At 38.8% G+C, this 10,927-nt stretch overlaps 1 protein-coding gene across 1 annotated transcript; it reads left to right on the top strand.

Moving 5' to 3' along the window:
* The first annotated feature begins 5,639 nt into the window (after positions 1–5,639).
* On the top strand, positions 5,640–6,476 carry LOC107763180 (uncharacterized). The gene is made up of 2 exons (XM_016581645.2): positions 5,640–5,964; positions 6,124–6,476. The coding sequence occupies exons 1-2, from the start codon at positions 5,640–5,642 to the stop codon at positions 6,474–6,476; spliced, it is 678 nt and encodes a 225-aa protein (XP_016437131.2).
* The last annotated feature ends 4,451 nt before the right edge of the window (positions 6,477–10,927 follow it).

The raw sequence follows: 10,927 nt of genomic DNA, 5'->3' as shown, positions 1-10,927 counted from the left end.
TCACTCCTTTTTGAGCTAGTTTTGACGAATTGTCACCTTGTTGATCAAACCCTGCAATCAAGTACAACATGTGAGCCTTTGGGACTATTTTGTACACATTTCTAATCAAAACTTAAGTAAGAAGGCGTGTAAAATGCATCATAATCCCTAGTTATCAGCTGCTTCAGTCCAATCCCGCACATAGGTATCACTACTTGGTGTGTAAATACCACGGTACTCATTGTCACATGATTGAAGATTGTCGACAGCTAAGGGAAGAAGTGGCTTGACTATTCAACAATGGGCACCTTCGGGAATTCCTAAGTGAGCGGGCCAAAATCATTTCAAAAACAGGGACGCCAACAAGCAAATGGAGCAAGAAAAGCCTCAACACGTGATCAACATGATCATTGGGGGAGTGGATGTCCCACAAAGGCCAATGATAAAATGCACCAAAGTTCTATCACAAGGGAAAAACGCACTCGAGATTACATCCCCGAGGGATCCATCTCATTCAGCGACGAAGATGTCGAAGGCGTCATCCAGCCTCACAATGAAGAACTTGTAATATATGTAATTATCAATAAATCTCGAGTTAAATGTGTGCTAATTGATCCAAGTAGCTCGGCCAACAACATTGGATGGAGGGTCATCGAGCAATTGGGATTATTGGACCAAATCATACCGGCAGTACGAGTATTGAATGCATTCAACATGGCATGTGAGATGACGAAGGGAGAAATAACCCTACCAGTAAACACTGTTGGGACCACCCAGGAAATAAAATTTTACGTGATCGAGGGGCATATGAGGTACAACGCCTTATTCGGGAGGCCATGGGTCAACAACATAAGGATGGTGCCTTCGACCCCACATCAGGTATTGAAGTTTCCAAGATATAAAATGGTCTATGGAAAACAACCGGCCGCAAAGGATATGTTAGAAGTAACCCCAGTGCCCACGGTCACGATATCAAAAAGTGGGGGACTAGTCGAAGAGAAGGAAACCAAATAGAAATCAACGATCCCGACCCTAACCGGGCTGGGAAAACAGAAGGAGCACACAACAAGTGAGGAGGATAATTACGGTGTGCTAAGATCCATTATAGCACCCGATGATTCCGATGCCATCAAATCGACAATCGAGTACCTACCAGATAGAAAGGTATACTTGGGCACGGGGTTAACTCCCAAGCTCAGGAAAAAACTTACCGATTTCCTTAAAGCTAATGCCGATTGTTTTGCCTCATCCCAATTAGATATGACAAGGATCCCACCAGAGGTGAAAACTTACAAATTGAGCTTGGATAAAAAATTTCACATGGTCAAATAGAAGAAAAGGCCGCAGTCCGAGATAAAACATGAATTCATCTAAGATGAGGTATTTAAACTTCTGAAAATATGTTCTATCCGAGAAGTTAAATACCTGGATTAGCCAGCTAACATAGTGGTCGTTCCTAAAAAAGGAAAAAAATATCGAATGTGTGTAGATTATAAGGACCTAAACAAGGCATGTTCAAAGGATTCATTTCCTTTGCCTAATAACAACCAAATGATCGATGCGATGGTCAGGCACGAGATACTGGATTTTCTTAATGCCTATTCTGGGTACAACCAAATTCAGATGGACTCAGGCGAGCAAGAAAAGATTTTTTTATAACTAAATTCGGCACCTACTATTACAATGTAATGTCGTTTAGGCTAAAAAATGCTAGTGCCATGTATCAACGCCTAGTTAACTGGATGTTCAAAGAACAAATAGGACTATCAATGAAAGTTTATATTGATGATATATTAGGTAAGTCCTTACGAGCAGAGGACCATTTGATGTATTTACAAGAAACCTTCGACATACTGAGGAAATAAACCATGAAGGTGAACCCAGAGAAGTGTGCCTTCAGGATTGGAAGAAGTTATTCGACTTCATGGTATCCAACCGGGGTATAGAGATCAACTCGGACAAGATAAAATCCATAGAAGATATCACAATAGTTGACAATGTCAAGGTAGTACAAAGATTGACTGGACGGATAACAGTATTAGGTCGATCTATTTTGAGGTCGTCTGACAAAAGCCATGGATTTTTCTTATTATTGAAAAAGAAGAATGACTTCTCTTGGACCTCGGAATGCCATCAGGATTTAGAAGAACTCAAACGATACCTACGAGCCCTCCTTTGTTGCACACTCTGAAGGCGAACGAGCAACTATACCTTTACTTGGCAGTTTCTGAGGTAGAGGTAAGTGGTGTTCTGGTTCGGGAAGAAGAAGGTACGCAGTTTCCTATTTACTATGGTAGTAGAACCCTGGGCGATGCCAAAACAAGGTATCCACACTTAGAGAAATTAGCACTCGTCTTATTGAGCGCATCTAGGAAATTAAAAGTGTACTTTTAGTATCACCCATGTGTGTCGTGACCTCGTACCTACTAAGGAATGTTATGCATAAAACCGATCTATCGGGACAACTGGCCAAATGGGCCATCAATATTAGCAGGTATGATATCAAGTATAAATCTCGAACTACTAAAAATCTCCGATTTTGACAGACTTCGTAGTCGAATTTACGCCGGCCTTGATCCTTGAGGTCGAAAAAAGAATTACAGCTCGCTTCGGGGACCAGCTCGGGGGTTTCGACCCTATTCACATATGGTACTTCTGATGTTAGGCTAGAAACCTGTGTTTTAGCCGTAGTATTGCACTCTAATTACTACATTTTATGTATGTTTGAGCTTAAATGATAGTTAATTACACTTAGTACATGTTGTATGCCTTGTAGGAAGTGATTCCGAGTTCAAAAGATAATTTATAGCTAAATCGATCATTTTGGAGCTTTGAAGTTGCGTAAAAGTCTAATAAAGTAAGCAGGAATCGTGTTTGAAGGTCCTGTACCAAGTTTGGATGTTAAAAGAGGATGAAACACATTGCCGCCCTGCATGGGGCACCGCAGTGTAAAAATGGCTTGACAAGAAAAATGCACGTCCGTTGGTAATCTCCACAAGCACATCGCGGGGCGCGGCGTGCCTGTGCAAAGTTTACAAAGCCAGGGTCCTATTTCGTGCAGGAAAAGGTGTTTCGTCTGTACCCGACCCTACTTGGCATAAGTACATGTAAAAATGCTATTGTGAGAACTTTTGACACACCTTAGACCTAGGGAGACTAGTTTGAAACGGTGAAGACGTTTGGAGCATTTTGGAGGAGAAAATTATCGAGTTCTTCGTTCCTTCATCTTTTCTTTGTAATTTGTTTATGCAAAATACTTGGAAAATTATTGCTACGAACATGAGTGGCTAACCACTCTAGTTTCTAGGGTTGTGGTTGACATGATTATTAACGTTTATTAATTACATCTCTGTTAATTCGGATTATCATCTTGTGGTTGTTTCTTTAATTCTAGTTTTAAATTGTGAATTGTTGTAGCTACCATTTCACCCTACTATCTATGCTATACATGGGAAAGCCATGTTTAGATTATAGTAGAATTAAAGAGAGCTTGTTTCTGAATCCGTGGCTCGGGGAAAGATTTAACGGTTAGAATAGGAATATGCCTAACAATCTTGCTTAGTTGAATATCATATTATATTCGTTCATGATAAATTCAATATCATAGGAATATAGATCTGATATATTATGGATAGACGGATAGTATTGTGGGAACATGCTATTCATATAATGATCCGGTTAACTGGCAACCATAGATAATCTGGATTAACGAGTGTGGTTATTGAACTTAATAGGATTGATAAACAAACCACAACCCTAGAATCTTCATCTCCTCTTAATTAAAGTATCATCATACCCATTTGCATTCCTATTGATTTAGTTGTTACTTGTTTAATTTCTATAATAGTAGATTAATAGAAAAAAATCACTCTTGATTATCTTGGACAATTAATTGATTTTAGTTTGCTTAGTTAACGATCATTCTAAGTCTCTGTGATTTTGACATCCTACTTTTGAGTCACTTTATTATTTGACGACCACATATACTTCCGTGTATGTTTGGTCCCAACAAGCTTTTGGCACCGTTGTCGGGGACTTAGTTATTGATTGTTTATTTAAGTTAAGCTTTTATTCGTTATTTGTTCAAATTTTAATTTTTAGTTTGCTTTATTTGTGATAACGCAAGCTCTTCTCTTGAATGCGGAGGAGTAGAAGCAAAAAATCTCCTTCCTCTTGATCATGAAATCGAACGAACACTTCATAAAGTGAGGAGGGAAGTCGAAGCTAGAACTAGAATTGAAAGAGAGTTGGACATCATAGTTCAACCACAACCAATAGAGATGGCAGGTAATGAAGAGCGTCTGGTGATAGAAGCTGCAAGGCCCAATCTGGCTAATATGACTCAAGCGATTGTGAAGCCTGATATCACGGGTCACTTTGAACTCAAACAGTATATGGTACAGCTGATTCAATCCACAGGGCAATATGTGGGTCTATCTCATGAAGACCCGCAGAGACACATTCAAAACTTCCTGGAAATTACAGACACTTACAATTATCCGAACGTGCCCAAGGACTATGTCAGGCTGACAATGTTTCCCCTTTCATTGTTGGGGGAAGCTAAGGAATGGTTGCAAAAGGAGCCCGCGAACTCAATCAACACTTGGGATGATCTTGCAAGGAAATTCTTAATCCAATTTTTTCCCACTAAGAAGACAAAGTCCCCGAGGAGCCATATTCTTGGATTTCAACAACGAGATGGTGAGACTCTTCATCAAGCTTGGGAAAGATATAAGAAGCTACTCAGAGACTATCCATATCATTGTCAAACTGATGAGGTATTGGGTCACACTTTCGTTGATGGGTTAGACGAGACATCAAAGATGAATCTTGACTCAGCATACAGGGGTAGCTGCATGGCAAGACCATACAATGAGATCCAGATCCTGCTAAATAATTTCACTGCTAATGATAATAATTGGCAAGGAGATGGGAACCACGAAGAGCAGTTAAACAAAAGGCAACATGTGTGATAGAGCTTGATGATTTCTTAGCCATGAGGGCAGATATAGCGAGATTAGAAAATCAAATGAATAAAATGACAATGCACCAAGCACAACAGTTGTAGCATGTGCAACAAATGTCTACTTGCTGCGAGTTATATGGTGAAGGTCACACAAGTGACATATTCCCCGTGAATCTTGAATTTATCTACTATGTAGGGCAACAAGCTAGAGGGACGATGAGTCAAAATGCTCAATATGTTAACAAATACAATCCAAACTAGAGGAATCATCCTAACTTCTCTTGGGGTGGAAATCAGAATATAAGGACTCTAGCTAACTACAATCAACCACCTAAACCACCACAACAAGCTAAAGAGAGTTTGACTGACATGATGAAAATGCTCTTGATAGACAATCAGAAAGTTATGGCTGAGAAACAACAAGTTAGGGCTGAGAGTCAACAATTACGCATAGAGTTCAAAAATATAGAGAGGCAGTTTGGGCAAATGGCTAACAATCACAATACTAGACCTACTAGATCTCTCCCAAGTGATACAGATAAAAATCAATGCAGTGACTTTGAGAAATGGGAGAGAGTTGATAGAAGTGCCTAAGAAGAAAATATAGCAGTCTGGGCTCGAAGAAGAAAGATTGCCAAAACCTGTAGAGGTAGATAAGAGAAACAAAACAGAGTCTAAGAAAATATCAGAGAGGATGCCAACCCCTTTTCCTCAAAGATTGAGAAACAAGAATGAAGACCACATGTTTCACAAATTCCTAGATATGCTGAAGCAGATACACTTGAACATCCTTTTGGTGGACATGCTCCGTGAGGTACCAAAATATACAAAATATATTAAGGATATAGTGGCAAATAAAAGGAGGTTAACTGAGTTTGAGACCATTGCACTTACTGAGGAGTGCACTTCCAGGATTCAACATAAGCTTTCACAAAAGCTCAAGGATTTGGGTAGTTTTACCATCCCCATGAGGATTGGTGAAATTGATGTCGGTAGAGCCTTATGTGATTTGGGTGCAAGTATCAATCTGATGTCGTTGTTAGTGTTCAAACAATTGGGATTAGGAGCTCCGAGTCCCACCACGGTGATGCTATAGTTAGCTGATAGATCTTATATTTATCCTGAGGGGTTAATTGAGGACTTCTTGTTGTATATTGGGAATTTTATTTTCCCTGCAGATTTTATCATCCTGGACTACGAGGCTGATAAGTTAGTTCCTATCATCTTGGGACGACCTCTCTTGGGCACTGGAGATGCAATTATCAAAGTCCAAGAAGGTAAGATGATCTTGAGGGTTGACAATGCAGAAGTAGTCTTCAATGTATATCGAGCCATTCAGTTGCCTCATCATTACGAGGACCCAACCATGATTTCTACAATGGAGATAAATGAACCAGCTGTAAAGCCAACTTTAATTATTGATGATGCACTAGAAAAAACATTGATATTGTTCAATCACTTGGAACTTGAAGAAGAGGTTGAGGAGATATTGCAAATTCTTGATGCATCCTGCGAATACATAAGAGAATAATCCTAGTTTGAGCCTCTGGATAAGCCAATCGGCTCGCCCCCTAAACCCTCAGTTGAGGAGGCCCCAAAACTGGAACTTAAACCCTTACCATCTCATCTTCATTATGTGTATTTGGGAAGTTCTAACACTTTACCTGTGATTGTTTCGTCTCATTTGTCTAAATTGCAGCAAGAGAAGCTCTTAAGGTGGCTGAGGGAGCACAAGCATGTGTAAAGCTCCAGAAAATTTTGCTTAGTAATTTAAGATTTCGTGGTGCCAAGGTAGGCTAATTATTTTATCTTGTGTGAAAATAAGGATTAATGATATTATGGATATCATTTGGATATGGTAATAAGTGTATAAGTCTTATTATAATTGATTTAGGGTCTAAGGAGAATCCTAAGTCCAAGACAAGTTGGAAAATTACCAAATAGACTAAAGTTGTAAATGAGTACGCACAAGACCTCACTTTGGACAAGTATATCTATATTTATATATGGTTTTGTGCGATTCACAACCAATCAAATGAAAGGTCTTTGAATCTTGTTTCCAACGCATCAAACCATTCGTCATTTGGACACTCATACCAGAAGTTATGACCAAATTACCAAAAGCAGCGCAGCATTTTTCACTACCGGGGCGCCCCATGCGCTATGGGGAAGTACAAAGAGCATCCAAAAACGTTTTCTGAGCACTTTTTTCATAACCGCATCGCCCCATGCGGCGCCCCACGTGGCGCGGCTATATAAAATTGGGTTTTGTTATAAAACGACCTCATTTCGTCAAATAGATGGAAGGAACCATTTCTTGAGCAAAGATCAGATACATTTAGAGAGAGAGAGAATGCCCTAGGGTGGGAAAGTGTTCCTCATCAATTCTTCTACAACTCTTGCTCAAATCTTGAAGGATTAACAAGGAAAACCACACTAGGTCTTCATCCTTGAGGTAAGATTCTATACTCTAACCCTTAATTTCGAATTTTAACTAAAGGCGGGTATTTATCAAGAAAGTTTGTGGGTATTGGAGTTATTATCTTGTTTGCATGTGTTGTCAAAAGGTGTAGGAACATGGTTGAGCTAGAAATGGAAAAGTATGGTTGTGGGTTGATGAAATCCTCTATAAAAGGACCATAAATATTTGATGTTCATATGGTGTTTGATAAAATGCTCAAATGAGCTAGAATTATGAATATCTTCATAATGTGTATTCAATTTTGTTATGTCTCGAAGTAGATGGGCATTGCTAGAATTTCCAGAATGTTGTAGTAACTTAAGGAAAAGTTCTTTGAGGTATGTATGGCTAAAACCTCCTTTTATTAGAAATTGTGCTTCGTTGGCGTTTATGAAAGTGTGGTAAGATTTGAATTTGTTAATGTATTGATTGTTATTGCGCATTAATTAATTTGCAATTAACTACACATATACATTAAGGATGTGCCTCAATGTGAGTAATGTAGCATTCTTGATAATTAGAGAAGTATGAAGAATTCAATTATGTGTTGAAATGCTTAGTCTATAAGCCAAGATAGAAACTGAGAATTATTCATGCTTGCTATGTGCCCACTTACTTGTACTGCAACTTGAATTACTTTTGTTTGTGCCTATGATCACAACCTCCAAGATGAATACTGAAAATGGAAAACGATGTGATAATGGTGGCCCTGAGTGCCAAGGAATTGATATGATATATATATGAAATAAAAATTTAGATGTGATGACTAATGAGAAAGGAACAACGCTTAGATAAGGCGGCTTAGCCGATCGGGTCGTGATCGGACACCATACCGCACACATGGTGGTAATGTGCTGATATTGAATTCTGGATAAGGAAAATGAAATAGTGATTGAGATATATGCCTCCAATGAGGAAACTTAGCCGGTCGGGTCATGATCGGACTCCGCTCAAGATAGCGGTGGTATTGAGAACATTGATGAAGATATGAAAGAAATGCCCCAAACTAAGTTTTGGAAATTATATGAAGGATTGAATGAATTGCATATTTGATTTACTCATGTGATTTACTTGTACTTGCTTGATAGTTCTTTCTAGTAAAATGGTGTTTAGTTATACATACTAGTGTTATTCGATGGCACTAACGTCCCTTTTGTCGGGGGTACTACATTTTTTTATGAATGTAGGTGGCTCCATTGCGGATATTGCCGATCGCGCATAGCGGAATACCTTCTTCTCAAAGTCTTGGTGAGCCCCTTTCTCCTTCAAGGGGTTATATTGTACATCTTCTTATTTTGGACTTTCACTTTTGCGGTATGGCCGGGGCCTTGTTGCCGGCATTGTTATCACGTCTTTTGTATTATTAGAGGCTCCGTAGACGTTTGTATGGGTTATGTATGGGTATTAGATAGGTCAATGGACCATGTTGTAACCTTGTACTCTTGCTTTCTTCTACACTATAACTTGTATGGAACCTTGGAAGTTTAACCACGTTTTAAATGTTGTGATATAAAATGAACTAATATGTTGAATGTACTATCTCTTCTAGTTTAAATAAAGGTAAGCATGGCTTTCTTATTCCTGTCGAGTTGGGTAGATAGCGGTTTATAAGGCTTGCTCAATTAGGTTCACTCGATTGAGCGCCGGTCGCGCCTCCCGAAGTTGGGGCGTGACAAACTTGGTATCAGAGCCTAAGGTTTTAAAGTGTCCTGGGATGTCTCGGAGCCGTGTCTAGTAGAGTCCTTCTTATCGGTATGTTGTCAACCACATCTATAATTTGGAGGCTACATGGACATTTAGGAATATTACCCTTCTTCAACACTCCAGATCGTGCGATAAAGCTTGACTATAAGATTGTCTTCTAACTCGTGCGTTGAGATTCGAGATAAGTTTAAACGCTCTTTCGTCTATTTCAAGTAATGTTGTCATATGGAATGACCAATGGGAAAGGCCTGAATATTAATGAGATGGCACGTGTATCATGTTGAACAAATTGTATGGATATATGAGATACGTACATAGTACCAGAAGCATACTTTATATGAGAAAAATGTTTAAATTGATCACCCACCTCCAAAGAGACATTGACTTGATAAATGAGATGCAAGCTTATATGGCACCAGTTGATAGTGTGGGAAGCATGTATATGATCCTATGGTGTAAAAGAAAAATTTGTTATATAAGCATGTGATATATGTAAGGCATGACCAGGAGAGTAATGACAAACATGTAGGTCTCTCACGGGAGACAAGAAGTCATGAAATGAGAGTCAATTGAACCCATAATGAGAAGACCCTTATGCTATGAATGTTATAAGAATCCCATAAGTGTATGAAGTTGTGTTACACTCCTAAAGGATATTGACATGAGGAATTGGAATCCCAAGTCCGTGTGGCTGAATAAGAGTAGAGAACTTATGAGGTTAATACAATGCTGACTTCAATCTCCCTAATAGTCGAACATATATGTGAGGGATAGAGATATGAAACATATATCCATGAAGTTGCTAAATCAAGACTTGTGTCAAAATCCGGGGCATTCGCCCTAAGTGGGGGAGGAAGGGCCATAGTAAGGCCACTTAAATACAATGAAATAAGAGTAAGACCATGTAGCTATGATATTTGAATATTTTGTTGAAGACATGCGTAGTCTAGAAAGGTGATAATGGATAACGTGATTATCTGAAAGGATATGCTAATGATATACCACTAGTACCCCCAAAAAATGGAAGGTTAAGGAAGGTAAATTCTTCATACATGGCAATGTGAATGATTGGGTCAACGATCCTAGAAACTAAGAGTATATTTGTAAAGGGATTTTATACTTGTTAGAGGGTTAGGAACAATGGAACCTAAGGAAGTAATATAAGCCAAATATGGAAAGTTGCGAGTTTTTAGAATGGGTTAATCATAGATCTATGATTTAACCAAAGTACCAAGGCGTTAAGAAAGGCGAAACGAGTGGGATAAATAAATATGATGCTATAATAACCAAAGAGGATATTTGGGCTTGATGGAGAGCCTCTAAAGAATCTTACAAGCAAAGAAGTGTTACATGATATGACGATGAACACACTTTCCCACGAGTATCCTAACAAGAGTTAAGAGGTGAGCGGGTAAAAAATATTAAGGAAAAAGACCACGTAACATGTGGAAGAGTGTGTGGCTATTCACTAGCTAGGAATAATGAGGCGAGAAGAAATAAGAAGAAAATCTATAAATTGAGATGTCCATGGTTATCGCAAAATAGTTCGTACCAGAATAGTGGACTCGTCTGGAGCACAAGTGTTAATAAAAGGTATAAAGGACTAACTGTAATGTTACCGACTTGAGTAACACTGAATATCAACTAAAATATTTAGAGGGAGTTCATGTCTATATATTACAATGGAAAGTGAGACTACTGGTGGTGAAATAGTGGCGTGATAAACTCAACAAACCAGACACAATGATACCATGAGTCTATGAGGTGCAGACAAGTGCGTGGCACAATAAGGCTATCTACTATGTATTATAACAAAA

The sequence above is a fragment of the Nicotiana tabacum genome, chromosome 21 (assembly GCF_000715075.1).
Source record: "Nicotiana tabacum cultivar K326 chromosome 21, ASM71507v2, whole genome shotgun sequence".
Lineage (NCBI taxonomy): Eukaryota > Viridiplantae > Streptophyta > Magnoliopsida > Solanales > Solanaceae > Nicotiana > Nicotiana tabacum.
Note: the sequence above shows the minus strand (reverse complement) of the source record. Positions and strands in the feature narration are given on the sequence as shown.

Bases quoted from the DNA above. Each gene is read 5' to 3' on its own strand.
- LOC107763180 (XM_016581645.2), top strand. From the start codon at position 5,640: ATGCCAACCCCTTTTCCTCAAAGATTGAGAAACAAGAATGAAGACCAC. The intron at 5,965-6,123 runs GTATCAATCTGA...TTTTCCCTGCAG, and splicing joins CTTATGTGATTTGGGTGCAA to ATTTTATCATCCTGGACTAC.